Genomic DNA, 22,361 nt, shown 5'->3' on the forward strand with positions numbered 1-22,361 from the left:
GGCCATGACTTTGAGCATGCTACCTGACCTCTCTAAGGCAAGGTTTTGACAAAGAAAGGTGTCAGGAATTTATTGTATCATTATTATTATTTTTTTAATCCTCACCCAAGGATATGTTTTTATTTATTTTAGAGGGAGGGAGAGGAAGAGAGTGAGAGAGGGAAAAATAAACATCAATTTGAGAGAGAAACATCAATTGGTTGCCTCCTGTATGCACCATGAACAACCAGGGATAAAACCCACAACCTGGGTACGTGCCCTGAAGGGAATGAAACCCACAACCTTTTGGTGTATGGGATGGTCTCCAACCAAGCTATCCTGGCCAGGGCAGGTGTCGTGAGTTTAAATGAGATAATAGTAAATGTAAGGGCTCAATGTGGGCCTCACTTACAGCAGCAAAGAATAAATAAACCAGGCATTGCTATTCATGTTTGCTGTACCTGATGACAGATGTGGAGGCAGACGGAAGTCAGGGGGCCCTCAGCCCAGCCACACTTCCTCTCAAAACAGGGCCAGCTCTGCCAAGAGGCTTGGCCACCTGTCCTAAAGCCGTAGCAAGGACAAGCCAGGCAATATTCCTCAAAAAGACGCTTCCGCCTGGCCGGCACAGCTCAGTGGTTGAGCGTCGACCTGTGAATCAGAGGGTCACGGTTCGATTCCCAGTCAGGGCATATGCCCAGTTTGCAGGGTGTGCAGGAGGCAGCCAATCAATGATTCTCTCTCATCATTAGTTTCTCTCTCTCTCCACCTCTCCCTTCCTCTCTGAAATCAATAAAAACATATTCTAAAAAAATAAATAAATAAAAAGATGCTCTGGGTGTGTGTTGGGCGGGGCAGGGGGACAATCAGGTGCTGCATTAAGCCCACACTCCCCAGAGGAATGCTCAGGAAAGCCGGGGAATTCAGCTACCCGCAGTGCCAGGGTGGGCCACAGCAGGGGACCCAGTGGGCACTCAGGGAAGCAAAGCCAGGCCCCTTGTCCTGGCCTAGCAGCCACAGGAAGTTAGGAGCCCCTTTGCCTGAAGCAAACACCCTGAGGATCAGACAGGCAGCACAAAGTTGGACTGTCACCCTCCCATCCGGTACCTGTCTGGCTTTGTCCAGGTAGCTGTGGTAAGAGATCAGTGCCGTCAGCACAGGAACCACAGCCAGATGCAGGTCGGTTCTGGAGAACCCTTCTGGGGTGCCTCGAAGTCGTTCCAGGGTCTTGGGACCTGAAAGCTAACACACAAGGCCGGATGTGAAGCCCTGCCTGGTGGCTAAGTCAGCTGCCGGGGGGCCAGAAGTCCTGGGAATACAGGCCCCGTGGGAGGAGGGTCAAGAGCCCCGGGGCCTTCCTCTCCTGTTTCTGGCCGAAGGCCTGCCTCCTCAGGGAGAGACAGGAAATGTGATGTCCCTGTCACAGGAGCCCCAGGGAGGCAGAGCCGTCACACGCAGTAGCTCCAGTTGTAGCTCCCATTTCTGCCCCATAAGCTGGGGAAGGATGGGTCCTGGGAACATGGTCTGCGCTCTAGACAGAGACCACATCTCTGAAGGAAATGCTTTGATCATGATGTTGGTTTCACCATGCCGCCCAGGGCCTTAAAGCCTTTTGGAGCGAGAGGAACTATGCCGCAGCACCACCACCAGCGGCACAGGAACCCGTCAGTGAGTGACACAGGAAGCAGCATGTTACCATGGAGCACAGAGCAGAAGACAGCTGGTCCACGCTGCACGGAGAGGTGAAAATGAGGACCTTGTACCGCAGCGACTCCGGCAGCTTGCTGAGCACAAGCTTCAGCACCTTCCAGTCAGTCTCCTGCCGGAAGAGGGGTCAGTCAGGGGGAGGTCTGCACCCTGGAGAGGGGCGATGGAGTTTCCAGTTTGAATTGCTGGTTGGAGCTGAATAGCTGGTGGGGGTGGGGTTTGTGGATCTTCCACTTCTGGGCAGGGCAACAGCTGCCCTTTGCCAGGCTGAGTGAAAGCCCAGTGCAGAGCCAGCACTGCCTTTCTCTTTTTAGCTGGATCTGGAACTTCCACACACCTGGCTCCATCCTTCCCATCCATCCAACAGAGACCACGGGACTGCCTGCCTACTGCCCAGAACATAAGGGGCCTCTCGGATGCCCACTCAGCATGACAGACACGGCACAGCAGGAAAAAGCTATTACACCAGCTCCAAGGGGGCAGCAGCAAGCATCCCTCTACAATCCACGAGCCCGGGGAACTGTTGCAGGGCTGAAGTCAACCCAGGGCCAGAACAATGAGAGGACACAGTCATGGCACCACCAGACCCATTGGGTGGCCCTCCCAACCTCCATAGAGGTGACCACTGCCCATGAGCGGCACCAACTGCCACAAATCCTGAAGCCTTCCTCAGACCCCATCTGTGACACAGAGGCCTTGACAGTGACGGGAAATTGCGGACGGTCCCCTTTAGTGCCATCCTCAGGCACCCAGGGAACGTGCCCTGCCCTCCGCTGTAGCCCTCAGGAACTCCCCCAGCCCATTACAGGCTGTCCTGCCCCACCTGCCCTGGCACACTGCTGGCCACTCTTTTTCACTGGCCCATCAGGAAACGGGCCTAAACTCTCCTGCCTCCCCATCTCCACCCAGCTGCATCTCTGCTAACAAACCTGCACCGCCCCTACTTCAGAGCTTGCTCACTCCTGCCCCTGCCTTTCAGAACGGACCTTACTCCCCTCCAGGTGCCCACCCGGATGTGACTGCGTCCCTTGCGGTCCCACAGGCCATCTGCGCTCCTGAGGCCAGCCCTGCCCAGTGATTCCAGCTGTCTGTCTAGACACCTTAGTCTTGCACCAAAGCCATCTCCTGGAGGCAGGAGCGTTCCACACCCGCTCTGCACACAGCAGGTGCTCACACCCAGTTACAGAACTGCTGCGGAACCTCAGGGTAGAACCTGAAAACCAGCAACCAACTTTCCAAGGTCACTGGTCCAGAGAACGGAACTGTACGGCACTCTGGCAGCACCGGTCATTGCTCAGTCTGCCATTAGGGAGCTCAAGGGACCAGGCAACGCACCTGCTTCAAGCACTGCAGGAGGACACGAAAGACCAGGGAGTAGGGCAGAGAGCCAAGCCGCACGGCGGGCCCTGCAGATGCTGGGCCAGACAGCCCGGTGGGAGGTGATAGGGGGCCACTGGCCTTCTTCTCAGAGCCTCTCTCTGTCTCCCTGTGGAAGCAAACGGGAAGAGCACTGAGGCTGAAGCCCCCGATCCATGGGGTAAAAGACCCACTGGGCCCTTCAGACACACGACAATCCTTGGGGTGAAGAGCACTAGCTCCACCAACCTGCCCCGCAACCTTAACGCCATGGAACTGGGGAAGCAGGTGTGAGAGTGGCAGAGGGGAGGGGGTCAGCCCACACGTACATGTAGTCACAGAGGCAGTAGGGGCTGAACCGCACGACGCCATCCTTGGTGGGCAGGCCCAGGCGATGCAGTGAGTCGGCCCGCAGCAGCAGCAGGAAGTCGAAGGCCTGAGGGAACGGAAAGCGCCATCCACAGAGCAGGACCGTATGGACCATCCCCCAGACCCACAGAGCAGGACCGTATGGACCATCCCCCAGACCCACTTGTTTCTCAGGAAAGGCTGCTTCCACTAACAACAAACACACCCCAACCTCTCCACGCACACAGTGGCCGGTGGTGGGTGCAGCATTCAAAGCCCTCTCCCTGAGCCCAAGGCTCTGTGACATCCCACAGCGGATGGCAGTGCTGGGACTCACACCACAGGTCCCACCCCTAGGACGAAGGAAAGGAATGCCTCTCATGCTGGCTGGGTAACACTGCTTCAGGCCTGAGAGCAAACTTCTGCTCAGGACACTCACTTCCTCCAGTGACAGTGGAGGAAGGTCCCTTAACTGGGCTCCCTGAATGACAGAGGGCTGCCCCCTCAGGGAGATGCTCTGGGGAGGGCTGGGCTTCTGTCTGTGACCTCGGCTCAGCCTGGTGCCAGCATGCACAGTGGGAGCTCAAGGCAGTTTGTCCTGCCAAGCCCCTGACCCCACACAGCCACACCCTTTGCTGTAGGTTGCTGACAGACTCTGAAGCACCAGGAATGGAACATATGCCACCCTGTAAACTGCTGTGATACCCTTTCTCTGTCCCCATCCCAGGCTGCTGTGTGACTGGACTGACATGCCACAACAGCGCTCTGGCTGCAGGCAAAGAGAAGGGCAGCAGGTGCCACAGCTAGTACTAACAGTTTGCTGGAGAACCCCCCCCCCCCACACACACACACACTTGCCACCAAGCCTCCTGTTGGAGGTCACTATACCACCACGACTGAAGCAGCTGCTGGGCCCCCCGGGGAGTCGACCTCAGGCCAGCCCGGCAGGCCCATCATACCTGCAGCCGGATGCTGCTGGCAATGGGCAGGGTGTAGCTGTGCTTATAGTGGAGCTGGATGTGACTGACGAGCATCTCGTACACACGCATAGCGTGGCTGGCAGGCAAGGTGTACAGCTTGGTCTGCAGAGAAAGAATGCTGGTCACCAGGAGGGCAGGAGGCCACAATGCAGCCAGGAGGAGAGAAACCAGAACAAGCTTTAGAGGCAACTGGGTAGCATCTACCATTTAAAATGGATGAACAATTCAGAGTCTCTAGGACTTTGCCCCTCAGACATCCCCACACGCAGGCATGCAGTAATAGCAGAAAATCAGAGCCAGCCTCATCCCTGTCATCCACAGGGAATCAGTTACTAAACCAGCAGAGCGCCACACGGCCGTGTGAGAGGACACCCTGCGGACACACACAGCGTAGGATAAACCAGGGCAGGACAAGCACACAGGATGCTCTGTGAGGGGTATAGGGCAGTGGTGGGCAAACTCATTAGTCCACAGAGCCAAATATCCACAGTACAATGACTGAAATTTCTTCTGAGAGCCGAAAACCGACTTCTGCGCATGGGCCACAGTTTCAATCGCACTGTCTGTGCGTGCCCGCACGTGGTACTTTGTGGAAGAGCCGCACTCAAGGGGCCAAAGAGCCGCATGTGGCTCTGGAGCCATGGTTTACTGACCACTGGTATAGGGTACCTTTTTTTTTTTTTAATTGAGTCCAGAGAGGAAGCGAAGGATAGATAGAAACATCAACAATAAGAATCACTGATCGGCTGGCTGCCTTCTGCACACCTCCTACTGGGGAATCAAGCCCACCACCCAGGTATGTGCCCTGACCAGGAATTGAACTGGTGATTTCTTGGTTCATAGGTCAACATTCAATCACTGAGCCACATCAGTCGGGTACAGGAGTCTTTTGATGTGATAAAGGTGTTCTAAAGTGTCTGTATTGATGGCTACACAACTCTGTGAATACACTTAAAACCACTGTACACTTTAAACAGATTAATTGTATGGTATGTAAATTATATCTCAATAAAGCTTTAATAAAATAAAAAACCTTGGGGACAAGTGGGTGGCAGCCTTTCCCTCCTCTACTGCTGGGAGAGCTGAGGACATTGTTGGGCAATGACTCAGGATGGCTCTGCATAGTATGGCCCTGACCAGGCTGAGCCCACCCTCTCCATGCGGTGACAAGTCAGAATCACACCCAGGCTGCCCTCTTTGACGCCATGGAGCCCAGTTCTCCCAGGAGATGTGTCCCCTAAAGATCAGCACTCCAACAGGCACAGCTGGTCACCACACCCCCTCCCGAAGAGCGGAGGCCCACCTGAAGGATGACCAGGAGCCCCAGGACAGCAGTCTTCACGTCCTCCAAGGAGGCAGAGTATGCCGCCATGTCTCTTTCCTCCAGCTCTGGGGGCGGAGAGAGGGAGCGGGCAATCACCTTTGGAGAGAAGATCTGTATTTCAATCCCGGTTCCAGGCTCCCAGAAGCACCCATTAAATTCCGGACTTTCCCCCAGCATGTACTTTCTCTTATTTCTCAAAAGGAGAGACGCGCTCTATGCACCTGAGGAATCATTTAGACACTGTGGTGCATTTCACAATGAAAAGAAAAGGATGCAGGCTGTGTAGGCAGACAGCCCGACCTGGGCTACCACCAAGCCGCTCCCCAGGCCCCGGGCAGCAGGACATTGCTGAGCACAGCAGATCTGCAGTCAGCGCCCATCCCTGCTGGGAGAGAAGCCCTGCCCCTGAGAGACCCAGCCAGGCCTTCTGCAGAGGATGGGGACAGAGTCCAGAGCACGCAGGGCCTTGCCCCAAACAGGAGGGGTCCCCCTGGCAGCCCAGGGACCAGAGCCCCAGCAGCTCTCACTTTCTCAATGATGTCCAGCAGGCTGTTGAAGTGGTGGGTGTGGCAGCCTTCGGCCAGGTCCACCAGCAACTGGGTGGCCAACTTCCGGACCTGATGGTCTCTGTCCTCGGGGATGTGGGAGAGCTGTGAGATGACCACCGTGTTGATGAGCTCCTCCTACAGCAAGCACAGTGGAGTGAGGGGCGCTGCCTGCGACAGAGGCTGGGAAGAGCTAAGGCACCACTCCAAATGGGAAAATGCATGGCCGGGATGGGTCAGCGCTGCGGGAGTCCCTTCCAGGGTGCTCTGCCTGGCCCCTCAGTTCGGGAAAATGGCAATGGCTACAGGATGGCCCAGCATAGGCACAGGCCCTCAGGCTCAGACATGATGCAACAGTGAATGTCCGCACTTGCTCTTTGTCACTGACCATCACAATGAACATAATCTTACATGGAAGGCCCTCTGTGTGTGCGTCAGGGGTATGAAGGCTTGTCCCTAACATCACAGATCGACCTTAATAGGACGGCATGACGAGAGCTTTTGGGAAGGCAGGGCAAGACTGGCCCTGATGTGAGGGACCCGAGAACCAGTGTGGCTTCCTAGAAGAGCGCACTGAGCTGGACTATGAAGGGACTCAGGGAGAGGGAAGGCTGAGAGGGCAGGAGGAGCACCGGGAACGCCCAGTGGCTGAAAAGCAAGGGGAACACACTGAGCCTGAGGTGCATCTGCTGGAGGAGAGCATGGCGGGCAGCTCTGGACACAAACCCAGGGAAAGATGGGCTGGAGGGAGAAACTGGCAGTAGAGAGATAGGCAGGGCCTCACTACCCCAGCAGCTAGTGGTCGGGCTGGGGTCCACAGGGTGAGTGTGATTACAAAGACAAAAAAAAAGAAAACATCCCCATGCAAGACTCTGCAAAAAAACCTCTTAACAGGACAGGAACTGTGCCCTCCTGCCTGCTCAGCCACACCTCTGAGCCCAGCTCAGGCCTGGCAGAGGATACCATGGAATATATGGATGGATGGATGGATGGATGGATAAACAAACAAGGGAGAAACAGACAAAGCCTAATGAGAAAACCTACCACAAAGGAGTGTGCCAGATCCCAAGTCCCGGGCAGATCCCGCAGGCTCTCAGTGCCCGTGAGGGCCATACAGGGCCTCTAGGGTCAGACTCACCCTCACCCCTGATGCCCCAGGGTGCCCCCGCCAGCCATGGGACACACACCTCATAGAACTGCCTGTTGATGAGCAGCACAAAGGACAGGACATCCAGCACCTTGATACGCACGGCACTGCGAGATTCATTCCTAGGGGCAGAGGCACACCTTCTGGGGCCTGGTGGGAGCACCACTGCCAGCCTCACCCCTGCACCCGGCAAGCTATGCCCAGCTAACCCTGCATCCCAAACTCCGAGAGCTCCCCTGGGAGCCCAGACCCCAGGCACCGCAGGAAACTAAGCCTCCCCTGCTGCCCCCCCCCCCCCCCCGCCCCGCCACAGCCTGGGTGGCAAGGCACTGACTCTTTCTCTCTGTGTGGGGCCCAGCTTGCCCACACCCAAAGAATGGGGGAACGAGACACAGAGCTCAGCCCTCAGAGGCATCTTTCTATACAACCACTCCGCAGCAAGCAGCAGAGGCCTATTATGCCCTACAGGAAAACAACATCTTTTTTGATTCTTGAAAGAATGATTACTTTCAAGAATCAAAAAAGATATCCTTGGATGTGAGGGCGATCTGGCTGCGACATCTGTCACCCCATTGATCGCCAGGGTTGATTCGGCTGATCTGGCTGGCCAGGCGGGTGTCCCCCTCCTCCCTCACCGATCCATGTGCGTCCCTCCCGAAGCTGCGCGCTCGGTCGAAGAGGACGACTTTCCCCCAAGAGGAGAGGACCGGTCTTCGGTCAAGGGTATCCGAGTAGCTGCGCTCCCCTGCTAGAACCTCCAAACAAGCTCTCAAAAAAGATAGCCTTCACTCTTCATGGCCTAGACCCCAGCCCAAGGCATAGACACAGGGGCAGGTTCCAGGGCCCAAGAGCTGTCCAGAGTCTCCCTACCTGAAGAATTTCTCCATCAGTAACTGCAGGTTGTGAATCCAGCCAACCTTTGCCGGGTAGATTGACTGAGCCCTGTAGGTTATTAAGTTTAAGAGGGAGGACTCCTGTAAAAGAAGAAGAACCTGTTGTGAGTGAGCCGCTTTGCTGCCTCTCCCTCCAGAGACGTTGTAATGAGCACACCCTGTGCTAATGGCCTCGCAGAACAGTTTGCGCAGTGAGACCAGCCACTTCAAGGCCCGGGTGGGGGCTACCAAGACAAAGCTTTACTGGCAGCAGCGAAAACTCATTTAAAAGCACATGTAAAGCCTTGGCATCAAGCTGAGCATTTCTGGCACAAGGACTGCTGCCGCCCGGAGAGCAGACATGCTAAGCAACAAGTCCCCGCGGCGCTGGCCAGCACCTTCCCCCGCACAGGTGGGAGGAAGCTGACAGTCAGGCTGGCACTGTGCTCTGAGCCTCACATTGTTTTCCGACACCTTCACAGACGTCCCTGCTGGAGTACAAACCTCCGGGAGCAGGAGCCTTTATTTCAAACACAGTCTCAGACCCACGCGGCCAGGGTTCCCACAGCGGAGCGGAGCCGCCCACCCGCCAAGCCTGGAGGAGCCGCCCTCCTGCCTGAGCAGCAAAGGCCCCAGGTTTCCGAGAGGTGGTCTTACAGGTCTTTGGTCTGCGCATCTCTCAATGAGCTCGAAGTATCTCTCCTGGGAGCCATGGAACTCGTTCTGGTCACATAGCTCTTCCACTGTGGTCAGCAGGTCGTGGACAATGGCCCTGAGCTCTGGGCTCTCCAGGCTCTGCAACACAAATGTGCAATTACACAGGAGTGATGTCTGGCTTCCCTCAAGGACTCAAGACCACTTGCATCCAGATCCCCTATGCCCTTCCATGGACACGGGGAATGCCCCCCACGGTGCTGGGACCCAGGAGGCAGCCGGGCTGTTCCTGCTCATTCACCACCCCAGGAAGTCCTGGCTGTGTCCACACAGGGACCAGCTCCCAGTACTTCACACCGCCCCAGGCTCAAACACCTTCTGAAGACCCCAGGGAATGGTCTCCAGCCTGCCCCTCTGGGATGAGGAATGAGAGTCCAGTCCTTCCTCCCCTTGGCTGGCCACCTAAACACTGGTCCACGCTGGTCCCCAGAAAACCCAGCTCTGAGCCCTTACTAGACACTTTGTGATCTCTGCAGCCCCCACACCAGTATGTCCCCCTTCCTGCTGTGGTCACACTGTCCTCCAATGTCACACCAAGGTTATGGCTGGCTTTCCAGATGCGGAGAGAACTGTCTTCAGGGTCCACTTCCGGGCCACAAAGGTGATCTGATCTTGATCAATGCCAGCACTGCCCCCTTGAACACCTGCTGCATATTCCTGCTCCCAATGACAGGGCACACTTGGAAAACCCAACTGTCTTTAAGGGATGGCGAGCTGACACCACTAAAAACCAGCAGGGAATGCACCAGGCAGGCGCAGAGGGAAGGCCTTATGAGAGCTATCATTCAGCTGCGATGAACCAGCCACCCCACCGGCCCAGGCCCTGGTCCCCAGGGAAGGGCCCCTGGGCCTGCCGGTCCATGGCCTTGGTCCTCCCTGTGCCCAGTCTCTCGCTGGCCTGACCTGCAGCTGCTGGAGCAGGCGTTCGATAATGTTCAGCAGAATGTCCCACGCCACAGCCTGGAGCTCCCTCTTGTACTTCTTGATGAGTCTCGTTATGGAGAGGACGATCTCATAGGACACCACCTCGTTCGGACAGGTCATGGCCTGGAACACAAGGCCCGGGGAGCAGGCAATGGTTAGCCACAGGAAGCCCCCATCATGCCATCCATGAAACACACGCTTATCTCACAGGCCACCCAAGTATCATAGGAATCCAGAAGTGTTTTCTACACTGGCTCCAAAAGGCCTGACTGGCTAAATTTCAGGGCTTGACTTACTGGCCTAGAGGAGCCTACAAGCTGCCCTGATGCAAGCTATGCCCAAAGCCCCACACCCACTGCCCCATGAGGGATGGGCAGGGCAGATTCTTTGTTGAACCTGCACACCACACAGCTCGTCGGAGCTGCTCTCCCTGTGGGAAGACACAGTTGGTACGATGGCCCTGCTCCCCGGGTGCTGTGATAGCTACGTGAGAAACATACACAGGAAGCACTCCAATTACAGCCAGGCACCATGGAAACAAGCCCATCACTGGCCTCCACTCTAGGGCGAGTGATATCACCAAATAAAATCCTCACCAGTTAGTGTCCCATCCCTGGCAGAGCCTTGGGCAGTCCTAATGATAATTTTCAAGATACAAAATCTTAAGATACAAGCTTTGTTTGAGGAAGGGACATTCAAACAGCCCTTAAACTTCATTTCTAGTTGCAAAGCAAGTAAGTGACTGGAAATATCCCCCCAGTCCCTGCCACAGAACCCGGCCAATGGTCTGTTCTGGCCAGGCAGAAAACCCGAATGAGGTGAGTTCTCTGGCTCTCACCAGCTCCTGCAGCACAAAAAACGGGTTACCTCATAAAATGATGGCAACACAGATGTCGGGGAGTTCTTGAGAGAATGGAGTCGGTGGGCTCCCCAGAGAGCCATGCCAACGAAGAATACAGCTCCTCTCAGCAGCGGGGCATCTTCCATGTAGGCTCTGAAAATGTTCCCCAGAAAGACCAATGTGAGCAGAGCCTGGGGCCAGTGTCGGCCTGCTGCAGGGCCCAAGAGTAGGCTCAGGGTGGCCCAGGCTCCTTGTGGCCTCCCCAGAGGTCCTGCACTTATGGGGCAGAAGCAAAGCTGGTGAGAAGTGCTGGTCAGGGAACACAGAGGCCAGGGTCAGCAGCAACCATCCGATTCATGCACACAGTGCTCACCACGGAGCCAGGCCAGATGCCAGGGCATGGAGGTGAAAGGAGACACAGACATGAACCAAAGAGCCACGTAAGGAAAGGCCAAGTTGCTACCTCAAATCACAGCTAAGAAGGAAAACCACGGGATAGGAAAACAAAACCTGCTTGGGGCGCTCCGGGAATCAACAATGGCGCCAAGATGTCAAGGAGCACGTAACCAAGGTGAAAGGTATTCCACAAGAGCCAAGGACAAGTGCAGAGGCCATGGCAAGATGGAGGGAATGAGAGGCTGTGGCTGGGCAGGGCCTGAGCACCCAGGCCTTGCTGCAGGGAGGACTTTGGTTTTGATCTGAGAGCCCTGAGCGCCACCGTAGCTTCAGGCAAAGGATGACAGAGATCTGTGCTGGAAAAAGAACATGTGGCTGCCGTGTGGAGGAATGGACTTCAAAAGGCCAACAGTGGGCAGAGGAGTCCATCGAGGAGATGAGAGCTGAGGGGGAAGGGCGGAGCCCTTGGTGGACAGATGTAAGCCTCCTCTAAGGGACAGAAGCAATAGGATTGATAATGGTTTGGCTGTGAGAGGTGAGGGCGAGGGCCTCAAAACAGGATCGAAGGTGAGGCAGCCAAATATGGGAGGGAGATTTCGAGTTCAGTTTTGAATGTTATGATTTTGCCAGCAGAAGTTGAAGAGGAGAACAGATCAGGAGCTTTAAGATGTACACCCTGGTTTTAGCGCAAGCTTCTGGAGCAGTCACCCCAAAGGAACAGGAAACCTTCCCGTTCGCTCTTGCCCGGTGACAGGCCCGGTCAGCATGTCACCGGGCAGGAGCCAACACAGACAACCTCCTCACGAAGGCTCTGCAGCAGCCGATCCAGCCGCTTCACCCTCACCTTCTGCAGGCCCTCACCACACTCACCTGTCCTCCATGATGCGGCACATGTTATAGATGGCACTGTGGCCCAGGTGGGTGCCCAGAAGGTTACGCATCAGCTGGGAAACAAAACACACCAGACACCATTGGCAGACACGAGTCCCAGGACCCCAAACCCCAGCCAGCCCTGCACAGTCACTGCTCCAACACCCTTCATGTCCAGCCATTTTCAACCACCTCTTCCCAAACACAGAGGCCACAGAGTTCCCCAAATGCCACCAAAACCCTGACTCAGCTCAGCCACCTTGGGGAAATGTCACTGGACTCCCCTTAACAGGCCATTGTGTGGCCATTCCAAGAATCAGATGGCCATTCATTAAAGACAAGGTGGCCCTTGTCCTGCCCATCTGCCTGGCTTATAACTTCATCTAGGGAAGGACTCTAGACAACAGTTCAGACCCCCACCTTCCAGCAAGGCTCACAGAGCTCCTTGACATTGATGGTGCGACAGAGAGTGACGATGAAGAGGGGGAGGCTCTCGGCTGGCAGGCAGTTGTAGCAGACCACGGCGTCCAGCACCTGCAGAGACACCTGGTGGGGTGGAGAGGGGTCACACAGCCCTGCCTCAACTCCTGCACAAAGGGAGGTAACATCCCAGCCTCCTTCCCACCCTCCTTTGGTCAGTGACTATTGCCCTTCCCACTGCCAAAGCAGCCTTCCTCAAAAGCACAAGAGCAAGTGAGTGTCTGGGGGGTACTTCTACATCTCAAACACTGAACTATGACCCCACAACGGCGGTCACCCAATCACCTTTACTTACAGGAGAGTGTGAGGCTCAGAGAAGCCGAGCAGCTTGCCTGGAGCCACATGGTCAGTGAGGGGACTTAATCCCAGAGCCCACCCAGACTATCCGGAGGGTGAAACAAACTGTCTGAGAGGGCAGCTACTGACCTTTATGTCGTTGAAGGACACAGTCTGCACACACAGCAGGCAGATCATGCTGTTGGAGGAAGCGCAAAGTCAACTGAAAGGCTATTTCCCAGAGGCTGCGTGGCCCCAATTTACTTTCTTTTTTTATTTTTTTTAATATATTTTATTGATTTTGTACAGAGAGGAAGGGAGAGAGATAGAGAGTTAGAAACATCGATGAGAAAGAGTCCTTGATCAGCTGCCTCTTGCACACCCCCTACTGGGGATATGCCTGCAACTAAGGTACATGCCCTTGACCGGAATCGAACCCGGGACCTTTCAGTCCCCAAGCCGACGCTCTAGCCATTGAGCCAAACTGGTTTCAGCCCAATTTACTTTCTGATACTCCACAGAGTCAGTTACATGGGGGGTTCCTCCTCCCTAGGGCCCCACTCACCCACAGACAGGCAGGTGTTGCCCCCGCCCTCATGGGTTTCACAGAGTGTTTAGAAAAAATGACAACAAGTAAATAAAACCAGAATATATTACATCCATTAAGAATAAAATACTAGGTCAAGCCTCAAAATATCAATTTAAGTAGCAGGTGGCTACGGCCACTTCTAACTTCTTCACTTATTTGGTGGTTTCAACAGCTCTATTCACCCTACAGAGCTGAACTAAAGACCCAAGACAGTGAGACTAGGATCAGAGTAATGTTATTAGAATTCTTTTCTTACTGGACCATTGATGCAATATATTCATCGAGGTAACAGCTGTTGAATTTGACCAAGTTCACAAGCACCTGAAGGAATTCTGAGGACAGGCCGATATCCATCCACTGCAGGACAAACTCAGCTGCGGAGAAGAGGAAGAGAGCAATGTACTTCCCCCCACCTCCTGCCCAGGAAAACATCCCATCCCGCTCACTGCTGGGAACCCCATCATCAGTCCCCATGCAATGACAGGCAGGCCACGCATGCACCAAGTCTAGGGAGGCGCAGCTGGAGCCTGAGAGGTCAGCATGTCACAGACTCTGGAATTCAACCCCAGCACGCACTGAGGGAGATCTGGGCTGAGAATCGGTAGCAGTCTGGAAGTGCTTGTGCATCTGAGGCTCAGAGACCTGGCCCCAATGCTAGGGGTGCCGGCGTCAGCAGGACACATGTTTAGGAGTAGATTCCTGGCCCCCCAGCCCCAGAAAGAATCTCTCAAAGGAGACACGAGCAATGCTTGGTGTTAGCCAAGTAAACTTAGACAGCAAACCTGACCATGACCCCGACAGCACCCGTCCTGGGGGCAAACTAACAGCTGAGGCCCATTTCTGACCAATACAACAGCAAGGAATTTAGTCCGATTTACTTCTTCCCCCTCCTTTCCCTCCTCCCCTGACCGGTAACATGAAATCTCAAGACTCACAGAAACCTCACACCATCAGAACAACAAGCAGAAAAGCCAGCAAAGGGGAGAGCTGGAGGTCAGACCCAGGGCACGAAGAGGGCAAGGAGGCAGACCCGGTGAGGCGGCCCTGGCCCCTCAGAAACCTCAGGGCACTCTGGGTATGACACAGTCTAATGCCCAGTTCAGCATCCTGCACTTCCTACAGCGGAGTGCAGACCACCTCCTGCCTGCCTGAGAGGCACAGTAAGACACATTCCCCAGGAGCTCTGAGCCAGCGGGTCTGGAGAGAAGCCCAGGACTCTGCATTTTTAACAAGCTCCCCCAGGAGATTCGGTGGCTAACCCAGGCTGTACGTGAGTAAGCAGAGCTGTGTGACGCAGCGCTGACTGTAGGCCATCCCCGCACACTGCAGCGCTCCCTCAAGGCCCCGGCGGCTTCCACATCCCAGATTAAATTTGATCACCAAGGCCAGAGAAACCTCACACCCAGCGTGGCACCCACCCAGTTCTTCTTCCAAGTAGGTAATGTGTCTCCCATCATCCGTCAGGGCCTTGAACACTTCCAGTCTTTCTTGGAGGTCTTCATTGGAGGGATAATCCTTGATGATCTTGAAGAAGAGGGCCCTGAGAACACCCAAGCGATCCCCCTGAAACAAAATCGCAAGGTCAGCAGTCCTGCTTGCATCCCCTGGTCACCTGGGCTTCTCGGCAGCTGGAAGAAGTCCAGGAAGTCCAGTAGGCTCCAACACTCCCAACTCTGGGCCCTTTTCCCTTCCCACAGGAACTGGCTATGAGGGACAAACCGGGAACATCAGAGCGGCTCGGAGAAGGGAACCAGACGTACTGGTCATCTGATCAGCATGTGTGAAGCACCCACTATGTATTTAGCTGTGGGCACACAGTAGGAACAGTGCAGTTCCATACCCCACCTCTACCACACTCACAGCCCAGGGTGGACACATCTGTGCTCACAGCACAATGACAACGATCTAACTGCACTGACGGTGAGGGGCCTCCGGGGCAGGTGGATGTGAAGGAGGAAACAGAGGAGGGGAGGAGCCTTCAGGCAGCAATGGCAGAAGGCGGCCTGAGTGGTCCAGGAACAGCAGAGACCAGTGAGGCCAAAGCACAGTGAGTCTGGGTGGCCCAGGGAGAGGGAACGAGGTCAGCAAGAGCAACAGTAAAGCGGCTCACTCGTGCCAGGCACCGTCCTCACCTTTGTGCATAAACTGCCTCATTTATCCCTAACCTTCCAGAGGAGGCAGGAGCCACAAGCATCCTCTTCATAGGTGAGGACATGGAGGCTCAGGGAGCCCCAGAGACTTGCCCAGGGCCTCACTGATACAAGAGGCAAGGCCAGGATGCCACTACGGCCGTCTAGCTACAGAGACCTTGGGAACTACAGGCCCTGGGCCTGGTGACTTTGTCAAAGACAGGAATCCAAGTGGGACCAGCAGGAGCAGTCAGTGGGTGGCCCACTATCACCCCGCACCCATCCTAGCTCCACCTGAGCACAGACCCAGTACCCTTACCTGTCCCTGCACGATGGCTGTCAGCAGAGCCAGCACTGCGTGGCGGGCCTCTGGGGGCCGTTCCGGCTGCAGCAGGTCTGCAACCGCCTTCCAGAGTGCTTCCACTGCATGCTGCCACCAGCAGAGAGGGGAGAGATTAGGGTGTGCTGGACCCCTCAATGAGAGCAAAGAGCAGAGCAGAGCACCAGGGTCTTTTGACTTAGATCTTGCATCATTCAAGCCCACATCTTGTATGCCTGTCACAGCCATAGTGACCATGAGCCTGACAAGGGGAAGCTGCAAGCCACTTCAAAACCCTCACCAGTCCCCAGGTTAGGGGAGGGAGAGAAGGGCAGGCAGGACAGAGAAACCGCCCCGGCTGCCTCCAGAGATCACAGGGAGTCCGCCTTAAAGCTCGCTCGGACTCTGGTGGGAAAAGCCAGTAGAAGAGGCTTAGAACAAGAAGCACCACAGTGCTCCCTGGGCCTGTAGCCTGAAATAGAAATCCACCCCCTGGCTTCCTCTGTGTAAACACACCAGCCCAGCTGTGGGCCACTCCGTGCCAGTTCCCTTCCCCACCTCTGCTGCCTTGCTTGACCTGTCAAGAACTCTGTGCAAGCCTGGCCAGTGTGGCTCAGTGGTTGAGCACTGACCTATGAACCAGGAGGTCACAGTGTGATTCCCAGTCAGGCCACATGCCCCGGTTGCAGACTCGACCCCGAGTAGGGGGTGTGCAGGAGGTAGCCAATCAATGATTCTCTCTCAATCAATGATGTTTCTAATCTCTCTTCCCTTTTCCCTTCCTCTCTGAAATCAATAAAATAAAAAAAGTTTAAAAAAACAAAACTCTGCACAAGTTTCTGGAATTTGCCTCTAAATCCACCTAGCCCATGGGAGACCTGACTCCTGTTCCCTACAGCTACCTAGTAGCTCTCATCACCTTCCCTTCTCTACATTAACCATCCAAGACTCTCTCCAACCAGGGTTTTCAGACGCCTCACCCTTTCCTGAGCTCACTCCTTTTAGGAGAGGGACTAAAATGACTTTTAGATCTTGTCTAACATTCTGACCAGCTCAGCATGGAAACAATGATCATGATTGTCAGAAGAAAACAAAAATGAGACACATTTTTACGACCTTGCACCTGCACCCCCAATAACTCTCAGGGTCATTGGAGATAGCAGCCAAAGAAACAGCAATTAAAACCTTCCTAGGACAATGAGGGATGAGATGCAGAGGACCTTGAAAATGTAGTCTCTGGATGGAACCTGAATATTGGTGAAGACTTAAAGAAGACACGAAAAAGAGGAGAGAGGCCAAATACTATGTTGCTGATGGTCCCACTACCCAACTCATTGCCTTTCTCCCGGAGGACTTCTGCTGAATTTTCTTGATATTTCTGGTATGTAGACAAGGCTAACTTGGATTTTCCCCATTCATATATTTATTTGATCCTTTTGATGGGAACTTGGGAGACGGGAAACCAACAATGATGTCTTGCTGGGAGAGAAATCACCCTTTGCAGAAGACAGATTTGCTATTTCCACTTCCTCAATCACACAAAATCTTAGCATGTGCTATTACACTTGTGTGACTTTATTCTAGCCTTGAGCTTTTTCAAATCCCCTGCCACATTTGACACACTGATCATCTACTCTTTATTTGTTTCCTTATTTATTTAGCAAATGTTTTATAGTGTCTTATGAGATATTTTCCTTAGAAAGAACATTCATATCCCTTGTCAAAAAAAAATGTATGGCCGAAACCGGTTTGGCTCAGTGGTAGAGCGTCGGTCTGCGGACTGAAAGGTCCCAGGTTCGATTCCGATCAAGGGCATGTACCTTGGTTGAGGGCACATCCCCAGTAGGGGGTGTGCAAGAGGCAACTGGTTGATGTTTCTCTCTCATCGACATTTCTAGCTCTCTATCTCTCTCCCTTCCTCTCTGTAAAAAATCAATAAAATATATATATTTTTAAAATGTATGATGATGGTTGAGAATTTTTGGTTTGAAGGGCTAAAGGACCATAAACTTGATAGATTGTGAGACCTACGTGACCAATGAGATGTCCGGAAATTGGGATACTCTGGACAATTAACATTGTCATGTGCACCATGTTAAAACTTGAAAGAAAAAAAAAAAATTCAAAGTGATGAACAGCAAGAACCTACAACCAAGATTACTCTACCCAGCAAAGCTATTATTCAGAATTGAAGGTCAGATAAAGAGCTTCACAGACAAGAAAAAGCTAAAGGAGTTCATCACCACCAAACCAGGATTACATGAAATGCTGAAGGGTACTCTTTAAGAAGAGGAAGAAGAAGAAGGTAAAGGTAAAAAATATGAACAAAAAGACATCAAATACATACCTACCCCTACCAACAAGTGAATCTAAAAACCAAGTGAATAAAAAACCTGAAGAACAGAATGGACTGATGAATATAATAGAATCAGGGACATAGAAAGGGAGTGGACTGACAATCTCAGAGGGAAAGGAGTCTGAGGGGTGCAGGAAGAGACTGGACAAAAATCTTACGCCTATGGATGAAGACAGTGGCAGGGGGTAAGAGCATGTGGTGGGGTAGGAAATCAGGTGGAGGGGAGCTATGGGGAGGGGGGGAAGAGGAACACCTGTAATAATCTGAACAATAAAGACTTATTATTTAAAAAAAAAAAAAAAAAAAAAAAAAAAAAGAGGACAAGTAAGGCCCTAACCAGTTAGGCTCAGCCTGTGGACTCAGGATAGAGGGTCCCAGATTTGATTTCAGTCAATAAAATATATATATTTTAAATGATGCCTATTTAAAAAAAAAAAAAAGAGGACAAGAACATTTCTAGCAACTACTACAACCCCTTTCTCATATCTGCTGAGAAAGACTTAAGCCCTTTGCTCTCCATCTCCAGAGGATTGGTCCCTCAGGGTTGTGCTCAGGGCATTTCCAGAAGCTTCCCAGTCATTAACATGAAGTAACCCAACTGAGACAGACCTACCTCTTCAAATTTTTTCGTTCTTGCGAATTCACAGACCTGCCCTATCGTCCGAATGCGATTGTTGAGGCCACATTCAACACTCAGTTCCTGGAAAAAGTAAAAGACGGAAAAGGGGCCGTGTCAGGCAACTGCTCTCCTCACGGCCAAGCACAGACACCCTAAGAACTGTCCCGTGTTTCCCACTCTGGAGACTTGCAGCAGACCTTCTGAAATTAGGCATTACTCCATTCAGTGGAGTGAAAACAGTCTTTTTTTTTTCCATCACTGCATCTTTTTATTGTGATAAATTCACATCATATAAAACTCACCACTTTAAACCATAAATTAAGGCTCTGGCCGAAACCGGTTTGGCTCAGTAGATAGAGCATTGGCCTGCAGACTGAGAGGTCCCGGGTTTGATTCCGGTCAAGGGCATGTACCTTGGTTGCGGGCACATCCCCAGTGGAGGGTGTGCAGGAGGCAGCTGATCGATGATTCTCTCTCATCGATATTTCTAACTCTCTATCCCTCTCTCTCTTCCTCTCTGTGAAAAATCAATAAAATATATATATTTTTTAATAAATTAAGGCTCTGGTGGGGTAGCTCAGTTGGTTAGAGCTTCAGCCGATATGCCAAGGTTGCAGGTTTGATCCCTGGTCAGGAAACATACAAGAATTAACCATGCCGAAACCGGTTTGGCTCAGTGGATAGAGCGTTGGTCTGCGGACTGAAAGGTCCCAGGTTCGATTCCTGTCAAGGGCATGTACATTGGTTGCGGGCACATCCCCGATGGGGGGTGTGCAGGAGGCAGCTGGTCGATGTATCTCTCTCATCGATGTTTCTAGCTCTCTATCCCTCTCCCTTCCTCTCTGTGAAAAATCAATAAAAAATATATTTAAAAAAAAAAAAAGAATTAACCAATGAATGCATAAGTGGAACAACAAATCAATGTTTCTCCCCCACCCTTTATTAATAAAAAAATTAAATCATACAATTTATGTTTTAGCATTCATATCGGCAATGCTTGTAACCACCTCCACTAATTATAGAACATTTTCATTACTTCAAAAAGAAACCTCATACCCCTTAGCAGTCACTCTCCATTCCTTTCCCCACCCAGGCCCTGACAAAGGCTAATAATCTACTTTCTGTCTCTATGGGCTTGCCTATTCTTGATATTTCATATACATGGAATTACACATTATATGAACCTTTGTGATTGGTTTCTTTCATTTAGCATGCTTTCAAGGTTCACCCATGTTGTAATTAACATGTATGAGCACTTTGTTCCTTTTTTGTCATGCAATACTCCTTTGTATGCCTGAATCACATTTTGTTTATACAGTTGGCCCTTGAACAATACTGGGCTTGAACTTGAGCGTTCACTTACACATGGATTTTTAAAAACCTGGGTTTACGGTTTGGCTCAATGGATTGAGCGTCGGCTTGGGGACTGAAAGGTCCCGGGTTCGATTCCGGTCAAGGGCATGTACCTTGGTTGCGGGCATATCCCCAGTATGGGGTGTGCAAGAGGCGGCTGATTGATGACTCTCTCTCATCGATGTTTCTAACTCTCTATCTCTCTCCCTTCCTTTCTGTACAAAATCAATAAAAATGTATTTTTTTAAAAAACACACCTGGGTTTAAGGAGGCTTGACTTGTGGTGGTAAACATGCAATATACAGATGATGCATTATAGAAATGTACACCTGAAACCTATATAATTTTATTGACCAATGTCACCCCAATAAATTCAATTTAAAAAAAAACACACACACACAAAACTTGCATTTAAGTAGACATGTGCAGTTCAAATCTGTGTTATTCAAGGGGTAACTCCCCATGTATGAATATGCGTTCTAGTTCCTGAATGGGATACTTTAAAAGTGCAAAAGCTGCCTTGTCTGTGTGGCTCAGTGATTGAGCATCAACCTATGAACTAGGAGGTCACATGGTTCGATTCCTGGTCAGGGCACATGCCCAGGTTGCTGGCTCGACCCTCAGTGGGGATGTGCAGGAGGCAGCTGATCAATGATTCTCTCTCATCATTGACGTTTTTATCTCTCTCTCCCTCTCCCTTCTCTCTAAAACCAATAAAAAAAATTTTTAAATAAATAAAAGTGCAAAAGCTAAGTGCTGGCTGGGTAGCTCAGATGATTAGAGCATCATCCAGATATGCCAAGGTTGTGGGTTTGATCCCCAGTCAGGGCACATATAAGAAGCAACCAATGGAAAAAAAAAAAAAGAATCAACCAATGAATGCATATATAAGTGGAACAACAAATTGATGTTTCTCTCTCCCCCCTACATATACACTTCCTCTTACTCTAAAATCAATAAATGTTTTTCAAAAATAAAAATAATAACAAAAGTACAAAGACAACATTTATCTATAGACAAAGTATGGTGTCAGGAACATAGGGAGATTCAAATAAAGACGAAAAATAAAGACTTCTCACAGGAACTCACAAATTACTAGTTGACACATGGTCATAACCCTAATCACCTGTAGAGACCATGGCACTCATATCCCATATCATAAAACAGGTTTTCTTGAATTGACATTGGAATACTAATTCAGGTGCTGAACCAAGTCATCAAGATTCTGACTTCCTAAATCTCCAGGAAAAAAAGCCATGGAAGCCTCCCTGGTACTGGGGACAGCAGCCCCATACTGCCTGTCACCAGCAACTCATCTCCCTCAGAACCTGCGGACAGACCAAACCCGGCCTTCCTTGCACCTCCCAGGCCAGCAGGGAAGACACAGGCAGCGCACTCACTCTCAGGATCTCCGCTGTGATGACAAACTCCGTTTGCTTGCCCTCTGCAGACCTGGGATTTGGTCTCGAAGTCCCCAGTCCCAACAGAATCTTGAACTTCTCCTTCAAGCCTGAATCTTTGCTGGTTGGTTTGGCCATGGTGGGTAGGAAAGCAACATGGGACTCTGTGCGGGGGAGCAACAGGCAGGGATCTCACAAACAACTCCACACACCTGCCCCTGAGGACCTACAGCCACCCGGAGCCCTGGCTTTCTGGTGGGCACCTTCCCTCCCACAGCCCCCGAGGAGAACTCAACCACAGCCAGTGCCCAGGCCAGAAATAAACGTGGAAACGCCAGGCCGCCCGCCCCTTGGTGCATGGGCTGAGGAAGGGGAACTGGGAGTGAAGGGTGGGCACCGCGGGTCCTAGGAAGCCCTGACATTAGCCCTCTCTCCCCTCCGTGTAAAGGACTCTCGGAGGGACGCGGGAAGCAGGAACCCCCTTTCACCGGCCATGACTTAAAACCATAGAGAGCTTGGAGCTCCAGGGTCAGGCTAAGGGGGGCGCGGCCTAGACCCGGACTCGGGCCCTGGCCACCGCGGGGACCGCCCCCGCCGCCTCATCACCGAGTAGGCCCGGCGCGGCCGCCTCCCCTCGGGGCCGGGCCACCCCGCGGTCTGGGCGGGCATCAATGGTCGGGGAACCTCGAGGCACTCACTCCGAGCCGCGCCCGCGCGCGCGGGGCCGGGCGGTCCCGGCGCGGAGAAGGTAGCACACACCCCTGCCCCGACCTGCCGCCGGAAACGCACACTGACGCAGCGGTCGGCGTCAGAGGCCGCCGCACGGCTTGCTGGGAG

At 52.6% G+C, this 22,361-nt stretch overlaps 1 protein-coding gene across 6 annotated transcripts in view; it reads right to left on the bottom strand.

The window, feature by feature from the left end:
- TSC2 (TSC complex subunit 2) overlaps positions 1-22,332 on the bottom strand; it is a 37,848-nt gene extending 15,516 nt beyond the window's left edge. For 4 of the 6 annotated variants that reach the window (XM_084882252.1, XM_084882251.1, XM_084882250.1 and 1 more), the window contains exons 1-21: positions 22,131-22,310; positions 21,525-21,688; positions 18,766-18,852; positions 15,797-15,907; positions 14,767-14,911; positions 13,605-13,722; positions 12,910-12,958; positions 12,424-12,549; positions 12,004-12,077; positions 10,764-10,890; positions 9,876-10,019; positions 8,916-9,053; positions 8,257-8,360; positions 7,427-7,508; positions 6,222-6,377; positions 5,674-5,790; positions 4,350-4,472; positions 3,372-3,478; positions 3,022-3,172; positions 1,676-1,798; positions 1,087-1,221 (exon numbers count right to left, since the gene is read on the bottom strand). In XM_084882252.1, coding sequence (XP_084738378.1) covers positions 1,087-1,221; positions 1,676-1,798; positions 3,022-3,172; positions 3,372-3,478; positions 4,350-4,472; positions 5,674-5,790; positions 6,222-6,377; positions 7,427-7,508; positions 8,257-8,360; positions 8,916-9,053; positions 9,876-10,019; positions 10,764-10,890; positions 12,004-12,077; positions 12,424-12,549; positions 12,910-12,958; positions 13,605-13,722; positions 14,767-14,911; positions 15,797-15,907; positions 18,766-18,852; positions 21,525-21,662 — 2,355 coding nt within the window. In that variant the 5' untranslated portion in view covers positions 21,663-21,688; positions 22,131-22,310. Of the gene's footprint in view, positions 1-1,086; positions 1,222-1,675; positions 1,799-3,021; positions 3,173-3,371; positions 3,479-4,349; positions 4,473-5,673; positions 5,791-6,221; positions 6,378-7,426; positions 7,509-8,256; positions 8,361-8,915; positions 9,054-9,875; positions 10,020-10,763; positions 10,891-12,003; positions 12,078-12,423; positions 12,550-12,909; positions 12,959-13,604; positions 13,723-14,766; positions 14,912-15,796; positions 15,908-18,765; positions 18,853-21,524; positions 21,689-22,130 lie in introns of all 6 variants that reach the window. The other 2 variants (XM_084882253.1, XM_084882249.1) reach the window with 1 other exon arrangement.
- Between the last annotated feature and the right edge of the window lie 29 nt (positions 22,333-22,361).

This window comes from Pipistrellus hanaki (assembly GCF_964339955.1).
Source record: "Pipistrellus hanaki genome assembly, chromosome: 4".
NCBI lineage: Eukaryota > Metazoa > Chordata > Mammalia > Chiroptera > Vespertilionidae > Pipistrellus > Pipistrellus hanaki.